Source organism: Eretmochelys imbricata, chromosome 7, assembly GCF_965152235.1.
Source record: "Eretmochelys imbricata isolate rEreImb1 chromosome 7, rEreImb1.hap1, whole genome shotgun sequence".
Classification (NCBI taxonomy): domain Eukaryota; kingdom Metazoa; phylum Chordata; order Testudines; family Cheloniidae; genus Eretmochelys; species Eretmochelys imbricata.
Genome location: NC_135578.1, coordinates 1,263,187 through 1,287,810, shown reverse-complemented (window position 1 = coordinate 1,287,810; position 24,624 = coordinate 1,263,187). Strand labels below are relative to the sequence as shown.

Genomic DNA, 24,624 nt, shown 5'->3' with positions numbered 1-24,624 from the left:
AACCCTGCCCTGGCGCTCGCCCCTGCAACGCAGCAGCACAGAACGCTGCCCTGGGGCGGGCCGGCCAAGGAGGGGGGCACAAGCTAGGAGGGGGCTCGGGATCCGCCCGAAGGGGCAGTTGGAAGGAGCTGTAGGGGAAGGAGGAGGATGCAGAAGCTGGAGCGGGTGGAGCTGGGGAAGGAGGTAGGGGATCAGATAACGGACGAACTGGGAAGTGAGACGGAGGAAAGCAGGAAAAGAGGAAAGGTCTGAGGCCAGGAGAAGCGGAAAAGTCAGACCTAGCTCTGGGAGCAGACACTCTTGGGGCTTGTCTATACTGCAACGTTGTCGACAAAACTTTTGTCTTTCACAGGTACTTAAAAAAGCCCCCTCGTGAAATTCCTGACGCAAGTGGCAGTGTGAACGCCTTTGTCAGCAGGAGCGGCAGGCCCGGGCGGCGCTTACCTCAGTCGGCTCCCCAGAAGCGGTGACATCTCCGTCTGGCTCCTAGGCGGAGGCACGGCCAGGCGACTCTGCATGCTAGCTCACCTGCAGGCGCCGCCCCCACAGCTCCCATTGGCCGCGGTTCCCGGGCAATGGGCACTGCGGAGCCGGCGCTCGGGGGCAGCGTGCAGACCCCCCGGCTCTCCCTGTGCCTAGGGGCAGCCCGCCCCCCAGCCAGAGCCCTGCCCGCTCCTGGGCTCCCGCCCTGCCCAATCTGGGCTCCCCCAGCCCCCCCCCCGCCCCCCCGGCTCACCCTCTCGTTGAGCCTGGAGACGCTGAGCACAGCCGCCCGCTTCTGGGCCTCCTGCAGCGACCTCCTCTGCGCTGCCAGGCTCCGGCGGAAGGTGTCACCTGTGTCACGCAGCAGCCCCTCCGCAGCCTGCCGTGTGCGCTGGGCCTGGCCCACCAGGCTGGCCGGCCCCTGCACCGAGGCACTGGCCCGCTGCGCCGCCTGCCTCGAGCGCTCGGAGGAGGCCCGGATGCTCCGGTAGGACTCTGCCAGGGCACAGGAGCAGGGCATCAGGCCAGGCCACGCAGAGCTCTGCCCCTGCATGGCCAGGGAGACGCGGCTGCACTGCCTGGGGGCTGGGCAGGGCAGGGAGGAGCTGCTGTCATAGAATCATAGAATATCAGGGTTGGAAGGGACCCCAGAAGGTCATCTAGTCCAACCGCCTGCTCGAAGCAGGACCAATCCCCAATTAACTCATCCCAGCCAGGGCTTTGTCAAGCCTGACCTTAAAAACCTCTAAGGAAGGAGATTCAGCAACCTCCCTAGGTAACGCATTCCAGTGTTTCACCACCCTCTTAGTGAAAAAGTTTTTCCTAATATCCAATCTAAACCTCCCCCACTGCAACTTGAGACCATTACTCCTCGTTCTGTCATCTGCTGCCACTGAGAACAGTCTAGAGCCATCCTCTTTGGAACCCCCTTTCAGGTAGTTGAAAGCAGCTATCAAATCCCCCCTCATTCTTCTCTTCTGCAGGCTAAACATCCCCAGCTCCCTCAGCCTCTCCTCATAAGTCATGTGTTGTAGACCCCTAATCATTTTTGTTGCCCTTCGCTGGACTCTCTCCAATTTATCCACATCCTTCTTGTAGTGTGGGGCCCAAAACTGGACACAGTACTCCAGATGAGGCCTCACCAATGTCGAATAGAGGGGAACGATCACGTCCCTCGATCTGCTCGCTATGCCCCTACTTATACATCCCAAAATGCCATTGGCCTTCTTGGCAACAAGGGCACACTGTTGACTCATATCCAGCTTCTCGTCCACTGTCACCCCTAGGTCCTTTTCCGCAGAACTGCTGCCTAGCCATTCGGTCCCTAGTCTGTAGTGGTGCATTGGATTCTTCCGTCCTAAGTGCAGGACCCTGCACTTATCCTTATTGAACCTCATCAGATTTCTTTTGGCCCAATCCTCCAATTTGTCTAGGTCCTTCTGTATCCTATCCCTCCCCTCCAGCGTATCTACCACTCCTCCCAGTTTAGTATCATCCGCAAATTTGCTGAGAGTGCAATCCACACCATCCTCCAGATCATTTATGAAGATATTGAACAAAACCAGCCCCCGGACCGACCCCTGGGGCACTCCACTTGACACCGGCTGCCAACTAGACATGGAGCCATTGATCACTACCCGTTGAGCCCGACAATCTAGCCAGCTTTCTACCCACCTTATAGTACTGTGGGGACTCTGTCCCTCTTACCCCCAAAGCTGGCCCCCTCCCATCTTGCCAGCTGCTCCTGCTGGCGGGAGAGGGTGAAGTTCAGCTCCCGCAGCTCCCTGCTCAGGCTGGCCAGGCGGCCCCTCTGCTCCACGTCCACTCCAGCCGGCTCATCCAGGCGCCCATCTGCGGCCTGCAGCTGCTTCCACACCTCGTCCATGTCCTTCCTGGGGGCACAGCTCAGAGTGGGCACAGGGCGGGACCTGCTCCCAACCTGGCCCAGGGCCCAGGTCCAGCGGCCAGACCCTTCTCCCCAGCACACCGGCGGGCACATGGGCGCAGGAGACGGACGTCCAGAGGGCTGGCCAGAGCCAGCGCCCGGCGTCCTGGGAGGGAAAGCAGGGCCCATGAGTAGCTGCTGGCAGTTCAAGGCACAGCTGCAGGAGGAGTCTGCGCCAGCCCCTCATGCCAGCCTTGCCAGTGGGGCTCAGCCCTGCACCCACACGGGGTCTCCATCTCCTTGGCCTCTGCTGGGCCTGCTCGCAAGGGGCCAGCCATGCCAGCTGGGGCAGCAACATGGGCATCTGCTTCCAGCCCAGCAGGCGGGAGGGCAGGACCAGGCTGGTCCCGCCGGGTGCTCAGGGTAAAGGGTCCCGTCGCCGAGCCCCTCCCCCCCGGTGCCGCCCCCTTGCCTGGTGCCGTCCAGCCGGCGGCCCAGCTGGCGCAGGAGGGGGGCGCCCTGGCTGCTCCCGTCCCCGACCAGCCGCTCCGTGCTCCTCAGCTTGCTCTCCAGGTCCTGCAGGCGGCTGTTGCTGAACTCGGGCCCGGGGCCTCCCTCCTGCAGCGCCCGCACCTGCCCCTGCAGCTGGCGCAGCCGGTCATGCAGCCGGTCCAGGGCCAGGTCCCACTGAGCGAAGCAGGGCGGGCAGCGGTCGCAGCGGGGGAAGTTGTCCTGGAAGCCGCGCTGGCAGTGGTCGCAGCGCTGCCCCGTGAAGCCCGTCAGGCAGGCACAGAGCCCGCTGAGACGCTCGCACTGCGGGCTCTCCACCCCGGCCGGGTGACAGTCACAGGCTGCCGGAGCAAAGGGGGCACGTCACAGCCTGGCCGCAACCCCTGCCGGAGTCTGCACACAGCCTGGCACGCCAGCTGCCGCTGTGAGGGGGGGGTGTTAACCCTTTGACTGCTGACCCCTGCCCGAGCCACTCCCATGGCAGGGGGCACGTCTCCAGCCGTGCCCCCTGTGATGAAGCGGGACTGTTCTTAATGGTTCCTCTGAATAGTGTGGGGGTGCCTCAGTTTCCCCTAGGCAGTTCTTAAGTATCTAGGTGGTGGGGTAAGGGTGTATGATCACTGCAGAGCTCTAGAGGGCAGGTGTGTGCAGGGGTCTGGACACAGAGAATGGCCGACACCCTGTTTCCTGGCAACTGATGGCCTGGGCCCTTCCACCCCTGCAAGGTGAGATCTAAAGGGTTGGAGAACAAAGGAATCGGGTGCCCTCCTGGCTGGGGACAGGGACAAAGCCCAGAGGAGGAGGGGCTGGAGGGAGTTTCAGTTTGGGGCTGGCCGGGACATGGAGTGAAGGGCAGACGTGGTTGTCTGGCTCACGGCCCCCCAAAATGGACCCAGCTGAGGGGTCCTGTTCTCTGCACCTGCAAGCTCTGTGTTAGACCGTGTTCCTGTCATCTAATAAACCTTCTGTTTTATTGGCTGGCTGAGAGTCACGTCTGACTGTGGAGTTGGGGGGCAGGACCCTCTGGCTTCCCCAGGACCCTGCCTGAGCGGACTCGCTGTGGGAAGCACACAGAGGGGCAGAGGAGGCTGAATGCTCCGAGGTCAGACCCAGGAAGGTGGAAGCCGGGTGAGCTGTGTGTCCTGCAGACAGGCTGCTCCCAGAGAGGAGACCTCCCCAGAGTCCTGCCTGGCTTCGTGGGGAGCAGTTCCAGAGCATGGCCCGGGACCCCATGACACTCCCCCACCCCAGCTCTGACAATGCAGCGAGGCCTTGGCTGCACCAGCTCTGCAGGCTCCGCAAAGGCCCAAAGCCCCACGCCCTTCTCTGCGGGGCAGGGGGCTCAGTGAGGGCAGAGCAAAGCAGCCTGTCCAGTGTAGGGACCCCTCTCGCTCGCCCCCATTCACCTGTGGCTTGCCTCCCACCCCTCTGGGTTCACTCCCATCCCCTTCCGACTCACCCCCGACTCTCCCCCCCCGGCTCACCACCATCCCCCTCTGACTTGCCCCCCCACTCCTCTGGGCTCACCCCATCACCCTCTGGCTCAACCCCACTGGGCTCACCTCTCAGCCCCCTCTGGCTTGCCCCCTGTGAGGTTAGGAGTGTGATATCATATCTCATTGACAGGTGACACAGGGCCAGAAAGAGTTAATGACCTCCCAGACTGACCTGACCCAGGGCCCAACTTTAGAGACTGCTTAGGAAGAGATGGAAGGGAGGAGAGCTGTGAACTGCAGCCCGCACTGCTAGAGAGAGAAGGGGAGATGCTGGCTCAGGGCTTGTGATGTCAGCAAACGAGTCTTGTCTATTGCCACGGCTTTGATTCAAAGATCAAAACAGGAGTGTGAAGATCTAGGAAGACACTGGAGGGCAACAGTGGTGTTGTCTCTCTGTCTCCGGGAAGGTTGGGGTAACCTGTATCTGAACCGTTTAATGATAAATTACCCTGGGCTAATTGCCAGGATGTTTGGGAGAAGGAAGGTTGAGCCTATTGTCTTCTCAGGCCAAGAGGCTGCTGGAAATGTATAAAAGCCCTGGGACACGATCCTCCTTCATCTCAGATCGGCTTTGGGTTTCAAGAAGGGGAAACCCTGAGCCATAAGGATTGAGATCCCCAGTCACTGACTGGAGTCACCCTGAACATGGACATTGGACTGTAACCTCTGGGCTGTTTCTAAAAGGACGTTTGGCCACTACAGACTCACCATCTCTGCTCGGCATCGTGACCTCAAGAACTGAACTCAGGTCGGTCTGTAGACTGATCTTTCTACCAACTCTCTCTCCCTTTTCTTTTTGAATAAACTGTAGTTTAATTAACGAGAATTGGCTATCAGCGCGTATTTGGGGTAAGATCTAAGTTATCATCGGACCTGGGTCTGGGGCCTGATCCTTTGGGATTGGGGGAACCTGCTCTCTTATATGATGAGAGAAGATCTTCAGTAATCATCATCGTATCTGACGTGTGTCCGGAGGGAGGCCTGGGGCGGGCACCCTAGGGGCACTGCGTTGTGTGGACGTCTGAGTACCCAGGGAGGTGATACGGAGGCTGGTTTGGTAACTCTAAGGAGTGGCATATCCACCGGCATTCGGGGTTTGTCTGCCCCGCTCTGTCTGCAGTTCACCCTGACTGAGTGACCTCAGCTGGCTCCCACGGGCAGCATTGTGAGCCCCCCGCATGGCTCACCCCTCATCCCCCACGGCTTGCCTCCCACCCCCCACCCCTGGGCTCACCTTCATCTCCCATCTGGGCTTGCCCCCTGCCACCCCTTGGTCTAGCACCCATCCCCCATCTGGCTCTCCCACCACCCCCTGTGCCCCCTCCTGGCTTGCCCCCCCCACTCCCCTCCAGCTCACCCCCCATCCCTTCCAGGTTCCACTCCAGACTTTCCCCCTGCCCTGCCCCACCCCCCCACGGCTGGACCCCAGGACTTGCACTCCAGGTCTCCGCCCACATCTCCCCCCACACACGCTCACCCATGCACTCCCGCTCTGGCTCGCCCCAGTGGTTCTCCTGGCAGTCGGCGCAGGTGCGTCCCCCGAAGCCTGGCCGGCATGGGCACTGCCCTGTGAACTGGTGGGCAAGGAAGACACTTAGGTGGAGCAGAGGGAGCCCGGGCACCCCCAAACACAGGCCTCCCTGGGCCCTGCGCAGCCCGATGGCCCCACAGCGCAGCCTGCCCATGCAGTGCCCAGCAGGGCACGGCCCAGGCCGAGCGCCAGGCCCTGCTGCATGCCAGGTGGCACCCAGCCCCTGCTCCCTGGCACGGGTACTCACCATGTTGCAGCCCTGCTGCAGGGAGTGGGCCGGGTGGCAGCCGCAGGGCTCGCAGCCCCGCTCCCCACCGAAGCTCCAGAAGCCGGGGGCGCACTGGTCGCAGTTCTTGCCCACCACGTGCGCGCGGCAGGGGCAGCTGCCCGTGAGCCGGTCGCAGTAGCAGGTGCCGGAGGTGCAGTGGGCAGGCAGCGTGCCCAGCTGGTTACAGGTGCAGCCTGGGAACAGCAGCAGCAGCAGGGTAGGAGGGGCAGGGTTCAGCCCCCTCCTCTGCCCACAGATACCCACAGCCCCAGGGCACTGCCGTCTCCCACACTCAGGGACAGGGCCGTGCTGGGCCCTCTCCCCCCGTGTCTGCACAGTGCCAGGGCCTGGGACCCCAGCCCCACTCCCTGTGATGAGATGCCAGGCCCTGTCCTGCCCCACTGTGCCAAGCCCACCCTGCCCCTCCCCACGGCCCCGCCCCACTGTGCCAGGCCCACCCTGCCCCTCCCCACGGCCCCGCCCCACTGTGCCAGGCCCACCCTGCCCCTCCCCACGGCCCCGCCCCACTGTGCCAGGCCCAGCCCAGCCCCTCCCCACGGCCCCGCCCCACTGTGCCAGGCCCACCCTGCCCCTCCCCACGGCCCTGCCCCACTGTGCCAGGCCCAGCCATGCCCCTCCCCACGGGCCCACCCCACTGTGCCAGGCCCACCCTGCCCCTCCCCACGGCCCCGCCCCACTGTGCCAGGCCCAGCCCAGCCCAGCCCCTCCCCACAGCCCCTCGCCATGGCCCCGCCCCACTGTGCAGGCCCCGCCCCCCCACTGCCCCGCCCCACTGTGCCAGGCCCAGCCCCGCCCCACGGCCCCGCCCCACTGTGCAGGCCCTGCCCCTCCCACAGCCCTGCCCCACTGTGCCAGGCCCTGCCCCTCCCACGGCCCCGCCCCAGTGTGCAGGCCCCGCCCCTCCCATGGCCCCGCCCCACTGTGCCAGGCCCCGCCCCGCCCCTCCCGACGACCCGCCCCTCCCGACGACCCGCCCCACTGTGCCAGGCCCACCCCGCCCCTCCCATGGCCCCGCCCCACTGTGCAGGCCCCGCCCCGCCCCTCCCACGGCCCGCCCCACTGTGCAGGCCCCGCCCCGCCCCTCCCACGGCCCCGCCCCACTGTGCAGGCCCCGCCCCGCCCGACGACCCGCCCCACTGTGCCAGGCCCACCCCGCCCCTCCCACGGCCCCGCCCACTGTGCAAGCCCCACCCCGCCCCTCCCACGGCCCCGCCCCACCGTGCAGGGCCCGCCCCTCCCACGGCCCCGCCCCACCGTGCAGGGCCCGCCCCTCCCACGGCCCTGCCCCACTGTGCCAGGCCCCGCCACTCCCATGGCCCCGCCCCACTGTGCCAGGCCCCGCCCCGCCCATGGCCCCGCCCCACTGTGCCAGGCCACGCCCCGCCCCTCCCGACGACCCGCCCCACTGTGCCAGGCCCACCCCGCCCCTCCCACGGCCCCACCCCACTGTGCAAGCCCCGCCCCGCCCCTCCCACGGCCCCGCCCCACCGTGCAGGCCCGCCCCTCCCACGGCCCCGCCCCACCGTGCAGGCCCGCCCCTCCCACGGCCCCGCCCCACCGTGCAGGCCCGCCCCGCTCACGTCGGCAGCTGCGCTGCGGTGCGTTGCCGTGGTAGCCGGGCCGGCAGGCGGCGCAGCGGGGCCCGTCCGTGTGGTGCAGGCAGCGCAGGCAGTGCCCGGTGCGGGGGTCGCAGGCCTCGGGGTCGCTGGGGTCGATGTTGCCGTTGCACTGGCAGGGCCGGCAGCCCCCGCCCTCCTGCCCTGGGGCCCCCGAAGTAGCCGGGGGAGCAGCGGTCACAGCGCGGGCCTGGAGGCGAGACCAGGAGACGCTCGCGGCCGGCTGGGCGATGCCCCGGAGGGACCCCCCCGGCCCGGGCAGCCTCAGGGGCCCCGTCCTGCTCTCAGGACCCAGAAACGCCACCAACGCCCCCCACCTGCCTCTGAGCCCCCTGCCAGGCGTGTGCTGCTCGGCTGGAGCCCCCGGCCTGGCGCCGTGGGGCCCGGGGACCGACCCCAGGCACGCATCCCTGGGACGGCTGCCCAGGCCCCGGGGCCAGCACGGAGCCCTGCCCCGGCGTGCTCCCCGCACTGCCCCCACAGGGCTCTCGGGAACCAGCCGGCCCCAGATCACCTCCCCGGCCCCCTGCAGCCCCCAGCGTCGCCATCGGGAGGGGCTGGGGCTGAGCGGGGCCAGGGGTGTCTGTAGTTGGTTTTTTAAAGGAAAAGGGTAAACCCCCCGCCCCGCCCCGCCCCCGCCCTCCCTGTCGGCCAGCAGGAGCCCCCCGCCCCACCCCGCCCCCGCTCTCCCTGTCGGCCAGCAGGAGCCCCCCGCCCCGCCCCGCCCTCCCTGTCGGCCAGCAGGAGCCCCCCGCCCCGCCCCGCCCCCGCCCTCCCTGTCGGCCAGCAGGAGCCCCCCGCCCCACCCCCGCTCTCCCTGTCGGCCAGCAGGAGCCCCCCGCCCCGCCCCGCCCCCGCCCTCCCTGTCGGCCAGCAGGAGCCCCCCGCCCCGCCCCGCCCTCCCTGTCGGCCAGCAGGAGCCCCCCACCCCGCCCCCGCCCTCCCTGTCGGCCAGCAGGAGCCCCCCGCCCCGCCCCGCCCTCCCTGTCGGCCAGCAGGAGCCCCCCGCCCCGCCCCCGCCCTCCCTGTCGGCCAGCAGGAGCCCCCCGCCCCGCCCCGCCCCCGCCCTCCCTGTCGGCCAGCAGGAGCCCCCCGCCCCGCCCCCGCCCTCCCTGTCGGCCAGCAGGAGCCCCCCGCCCCGCCCCGCCCTCCCTGTCGGCCAGCAGGAGCCCCCCGCCCCGCCCCGCCCTCCCTGTCGGCCAGCAGGAGCCCCCCGCCCCGCCCCCGCCCTCCCTGTCGGCCAGCAGGAGCCCCCCGCCCCGCCCCCGCCCCCGCCCTCCCTGTCGGCCAGCAGGAGCCCCCCGCCCCGCCCCGCCCCCGCCCTCCCTGTCGGCCAGCAGGAGCCCCCCGCCCCGCCCCGCCCTCCCTGTCGGCCAGCAGGAGCCCCCCGCCCCGCCCCCGCCCTCCCTGTCGGCCAGCAGGAGCCCCCCGCCCCGCCCCCGCCCTCCCTGTCGGCCAGCAGGAGCCCCCCGCCCCGCCCCGCCCTCCCTGTCGGCCAGCAGGAGCCCCCCGCCCCGCCCCGCCCTCCCTGTCGGCCAGCAGGAGCCCCCCGCCCCGCCCCGCCCTCCCTGTCGGCCAGCAGGAGCCCCCCGCCCCGCCCCACCCTCCCTGTCGGCCAGCAGGAGCCCCCCGCCCCGCCCCACCCCCACCCTCCCTGTCGGGCAGCAGGAGCCCCCCGCCCCGCCCCGCCCCGCCCTCCCTGTCGGCCAGCAGGAGCCCCCCGCCCCGCCCCGCCCCGCCCTCCCTGTCGGCCAGCAGGAGCCCCCCGCCCCGCCCCGCCCTCCCTGTCGGCCAGCAGGAGCCCCCCGCCCCGCCCCGCCCTCCCTGTCGGCCAGCAGGAGCCCCCCGCCCCGCCCCACCCTCCCTGTCGGGCAGCAGGAGCCCCCCGCCCCGCCCCCGCCCTCCCTGTCGGCCAGCAGGAGCCCCCCGCCCCGCCCCCGCCCTCCCTGTCGGCCAGCAGGAGCCCCCCGCCCCGCCCTCCCTGTCGGCCAGCAGGAGCCCCCCGCCCCGCCCCCGCCCTCCCTGTCGGCCAGCAGGAGCCCCCCGCCCCGCCCCCGCCCTCCCTGTCGGCCAGCAGGAGCCCCCCGCCCCGCCCCCGCCCCCGCCCTCCCTGTCGGCCAGCAGGAGCCCCCCGCCCCGCCCCGCCCCCGCCCTCCCTGTCGGCCAGCAGGAGCCCCCCGCCCCGCCCCCGCCCTCCCTGTCGGCCAGCAGGAGCCCCCCGCCCCGCCCCGCCCTCCCTGTCGGCCAGCAGGAGCCCCCCCGCCCCGCCCCCGCTCTCCCTGTCGGCCAGCAGGAGCCCCCCCGCCCCGCCCCCGCTCTCCCTGTCGGCCAGCAGGAGCCCCCCGCCCCGCCCCGCCCCCGCCCTCCCTGTCGGCCAGCAGGAGCCCCCCGCCCCGCCCCGCCCCCGCCCTCCCTGTCGGCCAGCAGGAGCCCCCCGCCCCGCCCCCGCCCTCCCTGTCGGCCAGCAGGAGCCCCCCGCCCCGCCCCCGCCCTCCCTGTCGGCCAGCAGGAGCCCCCCGCCCCGCCCCCGCCCTCCCTGTCGGGCAGCAGGAGCCCCCCCCGCCCCGCCCCCGCCCTCCCTGTCGGCCAGCAGGAGCCCCCCCGCCCCACCTCCGCCCTCCCTGTCGGCCAGCAGGAGCCCCCCGCCCCACCTGTCAGCCAGCAGGAGCCCCCCCGCCCCACCCCCGCCCTCCCTGTCGGCCAGCAGGAGCCCCCCCGCCTGCCATGAGCAGGGCTGGCATAGCGCCCAGCCTGCAGCCGGGGCTGCTGGCAGCAGCAGATAGTGCCGTGACGGTGCTCTCCACGTGATTTTATGGAAATATGCGAACGAGTGTGACTATGATGTAACTGGAATATGCTTCAGGAAAAAGGTCTCTGGTACGGGGTCATTACAAAGCTTATAATCTACTGAGTGTGGTCATCCCATTTGTATGAATGTATCATCCTTGTATCTGAAACTAGAAATATGAAATATAACTCTGAGGTCCTATTGTAATTATGCAACGTGTGGGCCAGTAATGGTGGTTTGGTATCTTGGCTCCCGTTAACCAGGACAATTGACTGTAGATGGCTCTGTTTACTTGCAAGCCTTCCTGTGAGTCAGGCTGGGAAGAATGAAGGCTTGGGGTCACACGGGACATGTGACCATGTCACCTGGTACTGGAATCCATCTTAAAACTGGGGCTTTTCTGTTTAGAAGGAGGGGTGGGGACCCAGAGAGACAAAAGATTCCCCCCTTGTGCCAAAGCTATAAAAGGGGGTGGAACAGAACAAATTGTCTGGAGTCATGAGAAATCCCCTAGTTACCACCTGAGCTGGAGCGAACAAGAACTGTACTGGGGAAAGGATTGGGCCCAGACTAGGAAGGAGTCTAGTCTGTGAAAGAAGCTTATTGGAACATCTCTGAGGGTGAGATTTCATCTGTGTTCAGTTTCTTAATGTATTAGGCTTCAACTTGCGTGTTTTGTTTTATTTTGCTTGGTAACTTACTTCATTCTCTCTGTTATTACTTGGGGAACTGCTTAAATCCTACTTTTTATACTTAATAAAATCACTTTTGTTTATTATTGAACCCAGAGCAAGTGATTAATACCTGGGGGTGCAAACAGCTGTGCATATCTCTCTCTCAGTGTTATAGAGGGCGATTTATGCGTTTACCCTGTATACGCTTTATGCAGAGTAAAACAGATTTATTTGGGGTTTGAACCCCATTGGGAGCTGGGTGTCTGGGTGCTGGAGACAGGAGCACTTTTAAGCTGTTTTCAGTTAAGCCTGCAGCTTTTGGGGGACCTGGTACAGACCTGGGTCTGTGTTTGCAGCAGGCTGGCGTGTCTGGCTCAACAAGACAGGGCACTGAAGTCCCAGGCTGCCAGGGAAAATGGGCTCAGAGGTAGTCTCAGCACATCAGGTGGCAGTCCCAAGGGGGTTTCTGTGACCCAGCCCACTACAACTACATCTCCAGTGGGACAGGCTAGGGGGCTGCACGTGGTGGGAGGCAGAGCCCAGCCTCGCCTCCCTCTCTCTGTGCCCGCAGCCCCTGAGAGCTGGGGGAGGCCCTGCCCTGTGTGGTAACCCAGAGGAGGTGGATGGGTCCCTGGAGCCCTGAGCTGGGTCCAGAGAGCAGTTGGAGGGAGCCAGGCCCAGCTCTTTCCCCTCCACAGAGTTGGGGGATTCCTGCCCCATGTGGTGCCCCCCAATCTTCAGGGTGCAGCGCAGGCCGGCTCTCTTCTCCCCCAGCAGCTCCCAGAGCAGGCTGTGCTGCCTGGCATTGGCGGGGGCGGCCTCGCAGGGTTTGGGTCTCCTGATTGCTCTGCCCGGCAGCCGCCCAACCTTGGGGATGCCCCGGGGCAGCTCCGCAGAGGCTGAGCAGCATTGCATGGGACCGAGGGCACCCCCTGCCCACTGTCCCCGGCTGCTGCCAGCCCCACGGCCTCTCGAATGGCTGAGAGGGGCTGCCACCTGCTCCCCCATGCGGTCTCCCCGAACAACGGGGCTGTGCCCAGCCCCATGACCTCAAGAGTGGGGGGGCAGTGCCCTGACCCCGTTATCCCGCTCCCCCACTGCTCACCCGTATAGCCTGGTGCACACAGACAGACGATCTGATTGGTCTCCTTGTCGGCATGGCAGGAGTTGCCATGGTAATGCCGAGTCCCAGGGTACCCCGGGCATGGGCAGGGCCGGCACTGCTGCCCCGAGCCCAGCACCGGGTCACCATAGTAACCCTCCAAGCACCTGCCCACAGCACAGGGAGAGAGAAGAGGGAGATGAATTCGGACCAGAAACCACCTCGCCCCTCCCCCGCCTCTGCCCCCCACAGCCAGCCCCCCACCGCTGACCCCCAGCCCCTGCTGCTGACCTCTGGCCAGCCCCCTCGCCTCTGCCCCCCTGTCAGGCCGCACCCCAACTACCATCCAGCCCCACCACTGCAGCCCCCCAGCCTCCCTGCCATTGCCGCCCCAGCCCCACAGCCAACCCCCCATCACTCCCACTCCCCCCGCTGCTGCCCCCATCCCCACAGCCAGCCCCCCATCACTGCCCTAATCCCCATGGCCAACCCCCAATTGCTACCCTCATCCCCACAACCAGCTCCCCCCACCATCCCCGCATCCCCATGGCCAGCCCCCATGCTGCCGCCCCCACATCCCCACAGCCAACCCCCCACCGCTGCCCCCTCAGCTCCACAGTGAGCCCCCCTTGCCACCCCCCATATCCACGGCCAGGCCCCCCACTGCTAATCCTTGTCCCCACGGCCAGCCTTCCCCCCCACCTGAGGCAGCCCACACTCTGGCTGCCCCCCAGCCAGCCCTCCACGCTATTCCCCATTGCGTCTTCATCACCCAGTCCTCAACAGCTGTCCCGCGCAGTGGGGCCATAGCTGTGCCCCCGCCCCGTGGGGCCCCACACCCACCTCTCGCAGTGGAGCCCTGTGGTGGCGTCACGGCACTGCTGGCAGGCCCCAGTGTGGGGGTCGCACTCCTCCGAGTGTCCGTTGCAGTGGCAGGGCCGGCAGGCGGGAAAGCCCCACTGGCCCCACGAGCATTGGTCGCACCGGCGCCCCATGGCACCAGGCTGGCATCGGCACTGCCCGCTCACGGCGTCGCAGAGCTTGGAGACCGAGCCCTCGGGGGAGCAGGTACAGCCTATGGGACAGGCGGGTGGGGCGTCACCCAGCTGGGCAGCCAGACGGACAGCAAGCATGCCCAGAGCACCCCATACCCAGACAGACGGACACAGAGGGGGCCCGATGCCTGGAGCGTTGCTGTGACAAAGGGGGGATGTTTAAAATATTTTTATGAATCCTCTGTTTGCCTCAGTTTCCCTGGAGGAAGCGCAAGACCCCAAAGGGCTCTGGTACACCGCAGGGGTTCCTCCTGGAGACCTCCAAAGGTGGGGGTGTAGCCCTGATCCTGTGGGTCTGTGTCAGTCACTGTCCTGGGTAGTGGGCTTTCCCCGTCTTCTCCTGTCCTCCACTGAGATGGGTCTGCCGGCTGGGACAGCTGGGCGGACAGGTAGAGGCCTTGGTTGGTAGGTGCTGGATTCCTCATTGTCTTCCCCAGGCTCCACTGATAGGGGGATTGAGGCCCAAGCAGCTGGGGACACCCTCCCTCTGTCTGCTAGCCTGCCCCAGAGCACACAGCCCTCCCCCTCCCTGCAACAATGCAGCACAGGGGAAACTGAGGCATGCAGGCTTCATACCAATATTACAAACTGTTCCCACTTTGTCACCTTCTTGCCCCTTTGCGACCCAATGGAGCGGGATCACATCAGCCAGTGACCCCCCCAATGTTATCCATAGGTGCCCCAGCATCTATCCTGTCCCTTTTGTCGCTGGCCGGCCAGGCATTTCCAGGATCCGCCCAGCACCATCGGCAGTTTCCAGTACACCACTCAGAACAGTGTCATGTCCTCTTGGAGGTTGGCGCTTTTGGGGGGCACTAGCAGGGGCCACGGGGGAGTTTCCATGCTGCCCTTTGCCATCCCAAACCTTTGGGTTTGAAACCAGGCTTGGGTCCTGCCACTGCCCCTCCCCCTTGTCTGCCAGGGAGTGAGGAGGGCAGTGACCCCCTTCCCCCAGGGGTCAGCCAGCTGCACCCCTGGCCCTACGTTGGGCAGGGAGGGACCCCTGGAGCACTTGGGCAGATCAGAGAAGGTTTGTCCCCCTACAAGGCTAGTCGTACCCCAGCCATGTCTGGTGCCCTGGGGGTGGGGAAGCCGGGATGCAGGATGCTCCTGCATGTGGGCAGGGCCCTCTGGAGTCGTGTCCCAACGCTGGGACTGGGTGTATGCAAGGCCCCCACCTCCCCTTGGGGTAACCTGCTGCCCCCAGGACAGAGCCCTCTTAGCCTCCCCCCCCTACCCCGTGGGCTGGAATTTGGGCTCTCTTGGGGAGACCCCACCACGGCCATGGCCCCCCTCAGACCAGGTGTCTCTGGTACCAGCAGCCACCTCCCAGCTGCTTTCCCCTCCCCTGGGGCCTCGTCTGGCCGTGGTCCTGCCCTGCCTGGGGGTTCAGCTGGGGGGTCAGCCCTGCCCCTGCACGCAGGGACAGCGTCTGGGCCCATGGGACTCAGCTCCCGTGTGTGGGCGGGGGGAGGGGGGATTCCTCTGCCCCACTCAGCCTGGGGTCTGGGCTCTGGGCTCTGGTTGCAGACAGGCAGGTGTCTAGCAGCCCTTCCTCTGTGTTACAGGAGGGGGAGCCCCTCCCTCCGCCTGCCAGCCGATCTACTGCCTTCCCTGGCCCCTGCTCTGAGCCTGGCTGGCGTGGGGCAAACCCCGGCCTGACCCGGGGCAGAAGGAGAGCGGCAATGCCCTCTCTTCCCAGGCCCCAGGCTCAGGCCAGGCCCCTTTGCATCCCTTTTCTCGGGGAAAGCCAGGGGGAGCGAGCGAGTGGCCGGGGGTCTCGGAGAGCCGAGATGGAACGTGTGTCGGAAAACGACCAGAGTGGGCCCGGGGCTGGGTGAAACAGGGAGGCGAACTCGTCCTTTGCCCAGCCAGGCAGTAGGGTGACCAGGCGAAAAGGGACCCTGGCAGCTCCGGTCAGCCCCGCCGACAGGGCCATTAAAAACCCGGCCGGCGGCGCAGGGGGGACCCGGGGCTAAGGCAGGCTCCCTGCCCGTGGGCACGAAGGCAGCACGCACCACACAGAGCCGCCTGGCCGCCCATGCGCAGAGCGGCCACAGAGTCGCGGTAAGCGCCACAGTGACCCTGCACCCCAACCCCCGCCCAGATCCCCCTCCTGCACCCCAAACCTCTCAGCCCTGGCCCCACCCCCGGCCGGAGCCCTCACCCCCCCCCGCACCCCAACCCCCGCCCAGATCCCCCTCCTGCACCCCAAACCTCTCAGCCCTGGCCCCACCCCCGGCCGGAGCCCTCACCCCCCCCGCACCCCAACCCCCGCCCAGATCCCCCTCCTGCACCCCAAACCTCTCAGCCCTGGCCCCACCCCCGGCCGGAGCCCTCACCCCCCCCCGCATCCCAACCCCCGCCCAGATCCCCCTCCTGCACCCCAAACCTCTCATCCCTGGCCCCACCCCCGGCCGGAGCCCTCACCCCCCCCCGCATCCCAACCCCCGCCCAGATCCCCCTCCTGCACCCCAAACCTCTCATCCCCGGCCCCACCCCCGGCCGGAGCCCTCACCCCCCCCCGCACCCCAACCCCCGCCCAGAACCCCCTCCTGCACCCCAAACCTCTCATCCCCGGCCCCACCCCCGGCTGGAGCCCTCACCCCCCCCGCATCCCAACCCCCGCCCAGATCCCCCTCCTGCACCCCAAACCTCTCATCCCCGGCCCCACCCCCGGCTGGAGCCCTCACCCCCCACCGCACCCCAACCCCCGCCCAGATCCCCCTCCTGCACCCCAAACCTCTCATCCCCGGCCCCACCCCCGGCTGGAGCCCTCACCCCCCCCCGCACCCCAACCCCCGCCCAGAACCCCCTCCTGCACCCCAAACCTCTCATCCCCGGCCCCACCCCCGGCTGGAGCCCTCACCCCCCTCGCATCCCAACCCCCGCCCAGATCCCCCTCCTGCACCCCAAACCTCTCATCCCCGGCCCCACCCCCGGCCGGAGCCCTCACCCCCCACCGCACCCCAACCCCCGCCCAGATCCCCCTCCTGCACCCCAAACCTCTCATCCCCGGCCCCACCCCCGGCCGGAGCCCTCACCCCCCCCCGCACCCCAACCCCTGCCCAGATCCCCCTCCTGCACCCCAAACCTCTCATCCCCGGCCCCACCCCCGGCTGGAGCCCTCACCCCCCTCGCATCCCAACCCCCGCCCAGATCCCCCTCCTGCACCCCAAACCTCTCATCCCCGGCCCCACCCCCTCCCCCGCAACCCCCTGCCCCAGCCCAGTGAAAGTGAGTGAGGGTGGGGGAGCGGGAGCAATGGAGGGAGGGGGATAGAGTGAGGGGGGGCGGGGCGGGGCGTGGGGGGGGCCTCAGAGGGCGGGCGGGGCCGGGGTGTGAGTTCGGTTTTGTGTGATTAGGAAGTTGGCAGCCCCGCAAGGCAGCTGCAGCTCCAGCCCAGCGAGCGAAGGGTGCGCCCAGCCCTTGGGAGGGACTCAGCCACAGCCAGCTCCTGGGCACCGGGGGTGGCAGACGGGGGGGCACACATCCCCTTTGGCTCTCCTGGGCTCAGGCACATCCCCCCCAGGGGAGCACAAGGTGGGGTTCATGGGAGACAGCCCTGGGGTGGGCAGATCCATGGCAGTCACCCAGACAGAGACAGACGGACCGACCGAGCGGGCCGGTGCTCCCAGGGCGACATGGGGCGACACACAGGTACTCACGGCTGCAGCCGGAGGGCCCCAGTCCATAGGTGCCTGGCGCACACTGGTCACAGCGCCGGCCGATCACGTGGGGTTTGCACGGGCACTGCCCACCCACCGGCTGGCACACGCTGCTGGTGGAGCCTTGGGGGTCGCACTGGCAGGCTGGGGAGAGAGGGGGACCAGTGGTGCTCATGGGGGCCCCCTTGGCACACACAGGAAGAGAAGTCAGGAGTCCCGCCCCCCAGTGCTGGTCTCACGGAGGAGCGTGCTTGGCAGAGCCCCAGGGCAGGGCGTTAGCTGCCATTCGACCCACTCCGCCCCTCAGCAAGCGCTGCCCCCCCAGATTCCCAGCCCAGGGAGCCTGCCCAGCACTCCCCCAGGGCCCTGGCCAGCACCCTCCCCAAGCCCCCCCCCAGCCAGCACTCCCCCAGGGCCCTGGCCAGCACCCTCCCCAGGCCCCCCCCGGCCGGCACTCCCCCAGGGCCCCGCCCCCCCGGCCGGCACTCCCCCAGGGCCCTGGCCAGCACCCTCCCCAAGCCCCCCCCCAGCCAGCACTCCCCCAGGGCCCTGGCCAGCACCCTCCCCAGGCCCCGCCCCCAGCCAGCACTCCCCCAGGGCCCCGCCCCCCCGGCCGGCACTCCCCCAGGGCCCCCTCCCCAGCCGGCACTCCCCCAGGGCCCTGGCCAGCACCCTCCCCAGAGCCCCGCCCCCCCGGCCGGCACTCCCCCAGGGCCCCCCCCCGGCCGGCACTCACCCAGGGCCCCATCGTGCAGCAGGGCGGAGATGCTGCAGAGCAGATGGGCGCACATCTCGGGCAGCGCTGGCATGGTCGCCATGCGGAACGCCTCCTGGCACGTGTAGTGCTCCAGCTCCGCCCGGTGCTGCACCGCCGCCGGCTCGCTGCCACGGAAAGCCGGCAGCTCCAGCACTCGCGGCAGAAGGACGAGCTGGGAAGGGAGAAGCATGAGCGCAAATGGGGGGCCCAGCCTGTGGGGCACGGGCTGGGCAGGGCAGCAGGCTGCACTAGGCCAGGAATGTGGGGGGCAGGGAGTAGGCCAGGCTGGGCTAGACAGGCTGCGGGGGGAGGTCCGGGGGGGCACTGGACAGGCTGCACCGGCGGAGTGGGGGGCACTGGACAGGCTGCACCGGGGGAGCGGGGGGCACTGGGGGAGTGGGGGGCACTGGACAGGCTGCACCGGGGGAGCGGGGGGCACTGGACAGGCTGCACTGGACAAGCTGCAATGCGGAAGCGGGGGGCACTGGGGGAGCGGGGGGCACTGGACAGGCTGCATGGGGCGGAGTTAGAGGCAGGTGCTGGCTGGACTAGGCACAGGGCATGGTAGGGGCATGGCCAGGCCAGGCGCGGTGCAGAGGGAGCAAAGGCTTAATGCCACAGGCCAGATGGATGGGCAAGCCCAGTGGGGCAGGCTGTGCCATGGGCCGGGTAGCACAAGGCGTGGGCTGGGCAGGGCCAGGCAGGGGGTGCAGTGGACCAGGTGTTTGGGGCCAGGGAGACAGGGGTGCGGGCACTGGGGAATGAGAGCCAGAGGCAGAAGTGGCACCCAGCAGGCCCGGAGCAGCCCTGGGGCCCTCCCCACCACCACATCATGGTACTGCCGGTGGCACCTGCCAACGAGCGAGCGGCACGGTACATGCAGGCAACAGATGTTCTGTCGTCTGCTACCATTGAGAATAGTCTAGAACCATCCTCTCTGGAACCCCCTTTCAGGTAGTTGAAAGCAGCTATCAAATCCCCCCTCATTCTTCTCTTCCGCAGACTAAACAATCCCAGCTCCCTCAGCCTCTCCTCATAAGTCATGTGTTCCAGACCCCTAATCATTTTTGTTGCCCTTCGCTGGACTCTCTCCAATTTATCCACATCCTTCTTGTAGGGTGGGGCCCAAAACTGGACACAGTACTCCAGATGAGGCCTCACCAATGTCGAATAGAGGGAGACGATCACATCCCTCGATCTGCTCGCTATGCCCCTACTTATACAGCCCAAAATGCCATTGGCCTTCTTGGCAACAAGGGCACACTGCTGACTCATATCCAGCTTCTCGTCCACTGTCACCCCTAGGTCCTTTTCCGCAGAACTGCTGCCTAGCCATTCGGTCCCTAGTCTGTAGCGGTGCATGGGATTCTTCCGTCCTGAGTGCAGGACTCTGCACTTGTCCTTGTTGAGAGGAGGCTCCCCCAGAGTCCTGGCTGGCTTCGTAGGGAGCAGCTCCAGAGCATGGCCTGGGGATGCCGTGACAGGTGGCAGCTGGCGGGAAGTGACTTACGGCTCAACCAGGGCACTGGCAGGTTTCCTGTCACATCCGGAGCTGGCACATGGGCTCCAGCTCACAGTGCCGTGGGGGGCTTCAGCCCACAACACCTTGGGGCAGTGAGTAGCTGCTGGAAGGACACCCCCTGCTCTGCAAAGCCAGGCGATGTGGCTACAGCCCTGGCTTGGCCTGTCCCCGCCCAGTGCAGGAGGCAGCTGCCATGCCTGGCCCAGGGCTCTCCCAGGGAGAAGCGGGGACTGGGAGGGGTGCCTGGCAGAGGCCACGTGGGGACTCTGGGGTCAGGACCTGGCACCCCCCTGCGCAGCCGCTGGCTGAGGGGAGAGGCTGCTGAGGGCAGCTCCCGCCAGCCCCTGCCCTTACCGAGTCGATGAGGATGAAGGCGGCTGGGTGGCGCTGGACCACACCCGCCCGCTGGAACCGCATGGCGATCTCGTACTGGTTACTGGGCTCAAAGCAGAAGGGCCGGGACAGCAGGGCGTACCTGGGGGCGGGAGGCAGGGGTGAGGGGCAGGAGGGTAAGTGGTGTGGGCTGGCCGATTGGGGCAAACAATGGGGGCTATGACACAGGGGGGCTGTGAGCCCAGCCCAGCATGGGACAGGGCCCTGGGTGGGGGTGGGGGGCTCTGAGCCCAACCCAGTGTGGGACAGGGCCTGGGGGGAGGGGTTGTGAGCCCAGCCCAACGTGGGACAGGGACAGGGCCTGCGGGCGGGGAGGTGAGCCCAGCCCAGTGTTGGTCAGTTTGCCAGGCTGGGGAATCAGCTGGCACGGGCTGGGCTGCGCACGGCATGCCTGGGAGGCTGGGGGGCTGTGCCCCCTTGGCAGGGCTGGCTCCTAGCCCGGGCAGCAGCTGGTGAGGGGATGCACTGCAACATTGGCCCGAGCCGCCTGGCAGCGAGGGCACTGGTGCCCCACGAGGGTCCCCAGGCAGGGGGAGGAGAAAACAGGGCCTGGATCCGGCCAGGAGCCCCCCTGTCGGCTCTCACCTCTCGGTGTGCGGCAGGCTTTCCTTGTATCTCTGCTCCGAGGGCAGCACGTTCCCGCAGCGAGGGCTCGTGGGCAACGCCTGGGCACTGACGCTGACGATGGCCTCCCAGTCCTCTGTGGACTGCAGGGAGAGGGGTTGGGGCACCCCGCAGCTGGGTCCCCAAGGGCGGCAGCCTACAGCCCTCCCGAGGGAGTGGGGGCACTGCCGGGGGTGGGCCCGGTGGTGCTGGCAGGGGAAGGAGCCCTGGGCTGGGGGCCGGACAGGCCCTGGGAGATGAACCGGGCCCCTGCAGCGTTCCTCAGGGCAGCCTGCTCCCGGCATGGGCCCCTTGCCCTGGGCAGCCGAGCTGGGCGCTGAGTGTGGACTCTGCGCCGGGTGCTCTCGGGGCTGGGCCCCACACACCAGGGGAGCCCGGTGCCAGGCCATCCCCTCCGCCATCAGCTAGGGCTGCCAGATGCCCAGTTTTTGACCGGAAAGTCTGGTTGAAAAGGGGACCTGGTAGTGTCCGGGCAGATGTACTGACTGGACACCCAAAGTCCAGTTACCACGGGTGGGGGGAGGCGCTGTGTCATTAACCCACGTGCTCCAGCCCCTGCTCAGCCAGGCCGCCCCCTATGCAGGCAGCGGGAGCTCCAACCCAGCCCCGAGGAGAGGGAGCCCAGCGGGGCGGGGGGAAGGAAAGGAAGGTGGCAAGATCCAGCAAGTGACGGGGTGGGGCCTCGGGGGGAGAGGCGGGGACAGGGGTGGGGCTGGGAGTCTGGGTACCAGCAATTAGAAAGGTGGCAACCCTACCATCAGCCCCATGCCCTGTGGCAGCCTGGCGCCCAGCCACCCCTCCCCCGTCAGCCCCACACACCCTGCAGGAGCCCGGCCATCCCCTCCCGTCGGCCTGTTGCCACCGGGCAGCCTGGCGCCCAGCCACCCCTCCCCCGTCAGCCCCACACACCCTGCAGGAGCCCGGCCATCCCCTCCCGTCGGCCTGTTGCCACCGGGCAGCCTGGCACCCAGCCACCCCTCCGTGCCCCACACACCTCGGGCTCGTAGCGGATCAGGATGTCGTACTCCATGGGGTAGGGGATGTTGTCGATGTGGAAGGACAGGCCGGCCCCATCCCGCACGCGGGCGAAGCCGGGCCCCGTCCATGTGATCATGTGACCCACGTGCTCCCGGGACACCACTTCCACGTCAGGCTGGGGGGCAGAAACCTGGGTCAGTGCCCTGCCCCTCCACCGCTGCCCCTTGCCCCCACCTGCCCCCATCTCACCCCATCCCTGCCCCCCACTACGCTCAGCCCATTCCTGTCCCCACCCCTCCACCACTGCCCCCACCTGCCGCATCCCTACCCCCACTCCTGCTCCCTGCTATCCTCCCTTATGTGACAAAATGGGAATTTTTTGTAGTGTTTTTTATTAATCCTACGTGTGCCTCAGTTTCCTTTTACACCCTGCATTGCTGCCCAGTGGTGGGAGGATTATGGCTACGTCGGCTTCACGGGGCTCTCCCCTCGCTTTGTTAGTCCCCCTCCCCAAGAGGCAGGCACTGTGGCCAGGGAAGAACTCCTGAGGGCCTAGCACTGTCCACAGTGGGGCAGGTCGTCTGGGCATTGGCACCCCAAGCGCCGGATGTAGGCCTGGTGGGATCACATGGCCGAGCCTGGGAGAGGAATGGGAGTCGGGGGGCTGGCCCACTGAACGGGCCCTCTGGGGCACTGCTCGAGAACTGGGGCATAGCCCCGACCCTGTGGATCTGTGACACCCCACAGCACCCCCATTCCTGCCCCCATCCTCCCCCCCCTTGCTCCTCCAGGACCCTCCCCCCCGCTCCTCACCTTGTGCTGGGGCTGCCGGCTGCGCCGGGGCAGGGCTCGGTGCTGCCGGAGCCACATGGCTCCACGTTGGCGGCGCAGATGCCCCTTCCGCCCGTTGGGGAGCCCGCGGGAGTGCTCCAGGCAGTCCGAGGGGGCCTCGGGGCGCAGCGCTCCCTGCAACGGGCCAGGGTCAGCCTGGGAGACCGCCAGGGGCGTGGGGATGGGGGCTGCGCCGAGCACCCCGGGGGATGGGGCTGAGCCAGGGGGACTGACGAGGGGGCAGGAGGTTGCTGTGGGGGGCTGGGGTTACCCTGAGGAGACCCCCTGACCGCAGCAGGCTCCAGCTGGCCAGAGGGACGCTGACGCCCAGCTGCACAGTGTAGCTGGTGCTGGGTCCTGTTGCTCTGCGGGGGGCAAAACCCCCGTCCCAGACCCCAGCCTGCCACGAGAGACTGGGCCCCACAGCCACGGAGCTGCACTTGGGAGGGGTACTGAGCCCCGTGACCAGCTGTGATGTTATTGACTTGAACTGGGACCATATAGAACATCGTTGCAACCCAGGTCCCGTAGTGGCACTAAATCTTGTATAAAGGGGGTCAACTAAGGTGTCTCAGACAAGGTGATGGTTTGCTGGTTAGGATGATGCTGTCTGTGTGCGTGTATCATTTTGTAGTTAAAGTTATGAATATTGGCTCTGTCCTGTCTGTATTTCAAACCTGTGCTCTGCTTCTGGGGGACACCCCAGACACGTTGGGGTCAGCTCTGCCTAGCCTGCTGGACGGCCCATTAAGGACCATCAGCGACACAACTGACCCAGTGAGAGAAGGCAGACACGCCTGGGGACTCGGCCAGGCGTGCAGGGACCTGCCTAGGGACCGAACTCTGAGGTGTTTCCAGGCCATGGGATGGGCAGCTTGTCCTTGGGACACAGAAAGCAGAGACCACACGGCAAGAGACTTTCAAAAGCTGCTGCAGCTCCTCCAGCTGGTCTTCAGTCCTGCTTCTGGCCTCTGGAGGGACTTGGCTACCCTGAAGCTTTGACCCAAGGACTGAAAGACCCATCCCAGCTGGGGATGTTCTCCAGAGACTGGATTTGAACCTGTTGTTTATTCCATCCCTGCTGCAAGCCTGACCCAAGAACTTGGCCGTCACTGGATGTCATTGATTCCATTGAACCCGTTCTAGCTCTCGTCTCTGTCTTTTCCGTTTATGAACAAACCTTTAGATTTTAGACTCCAAAGGATCGGCAGCAGCCGATCTGATTTGTGGGTAAGATCTGATTTGTGTATTGACCGGGGTCTGGGGCTTGGTCCTTTGGGATCGAGAGAACTGTTTTTCTTTTACTGGGGTATTGGTTTTCACAACCATCTGTCCCCATAACGAGTGGCCCTGGTGGGGATACTGGGAAACTGGAGTGTCTAAGGGAATTGCTTGTGTGACTTGGGGTTAGCCAGTGGGGTGAGACCAAAATCTGCTCTGTTTGGCTGGTTTGGTTTGCCTTGGTGGGCACAGAAACCCCAGCCCTGGGCTGTAACTGCCCTGCTTTGAGCAGTTTGTCCTGAATTGGCACTCTCCGTTGGGTCCTGCCAGAACCAGCATCGTTATAACACGGGACTCTGTGTGCTGCCCACCCTCTCGGCCCTGGGACCCCACACACTGCCCCCCCTTGGCCCCAGACCCCACGTGCTGCCCCCCCTCAGCCCAGGGACCCCGCACGCTGCCCCCACCTTGGCCCAGGGACCCTGGGTGCTCCCCCCCGGCCCTGGGACCCCACATGCTGCCCCCTCCCAGCCCCGGGACCTGCAGCAGCCAGCATTGGGTGCCCACACTCACCGGCAGCGTGGGGTGGGTGGGCGCGTGCCCTGTGGCATGCTCTGCCTCGTAGCTGTAGTAGTCCAGGGGTGCACAGAAGTAGCCGGGCTGCACCTGGTCACACTGGCGCCCGATGAGGTGGGGCCGGCAGGGGCACAACCCGTCCTCCATGGAGCACCTGGGGGCGGCACAAGCCCTGTCCATCCTGGGCTAAGGGAGCCTGCTCTGCCCTGTCCCTTTGTCCCGGGGGAGCCGGCCCAGCCCAGGCCACATGTCCGTGTGTCTGTCCCAGGGCAGGGGCCATGGGGGAGGAGTGAGAGGGGCCAGCCTGTTACCAGCCCTGAGTGCCCTGGTTCCACCCCCAGCTCCCCACAGCTTGTGTCCCACCCCCGGGGTGATGACCTGGGCATGTTCTTACTGTCGTCTCTGAATAGTGTGTGTGCCTCAGTTTCCCCTGTGTTACTCAGGTATCTGGGTGGTGGGACAAGGGGGGGTGATCTTTGCGTGACCCCTAGAGGGCAGGTGTGGCTGTGACAGGCCGCAGAGAACAGCCGACACTCGTAGCCTGGCAACTGAGGGCCAGGCACCCTCCTCTGCGAGGATCAGCCCAGGGTGTTGGCGCAGCCGGGGTGACCTGCTGGCCCGGGAA

At 67.1% G+C, this 24,624-nt stretch overlaps 1 protein-coding gene across 1 annotated transcript in view; it reads right to left on the bottom strand.

The window, feature by feature from the left end:
• Positions 1-24,624, bottom strand: part of LOC144267827 (laminin subunit beta-2-like) — a 48,263-nt gene that overhangs the window by 7,851 nt on the left and 15,788 nt on the right. Inside the window, 16 exon segments of the mRNA XM_077822159.1 lie at positions 737-978; positions 2,191-2,375; positions 2,841-3,219; positions 5,852-5,948; positions 6,153-6,367; positions 7,775-7,958; positions 7,960-8,000; positions 12,378-12,541; positions 13,218-13,449; positions 17,098-17,241; positions 17,834-18,026; positions 19,731-19,851; positions 20,355-20,476; positions 21,388-21,546; positions 22,185-22,337; positions 23,997-24,153. Coding sequence (XP_077678285.1) covers positions 737-978; positions 2,191-2,375; positions 2,841-3,219; positions 5,852-5,948; positions 6,153-6,367; positions 7,775-7,958; positions 7,960-8,000; positions 12,378-12,541; positions 13,218-13,449; positions 17,098-17,241; positions 17,834-18,026; positions 19,731-19,851; positions 20,355-20,476; positions 21,388-21,546; positions 22,185-22,337; positions 23,997-24,153 — 2,788 coding nt within the window.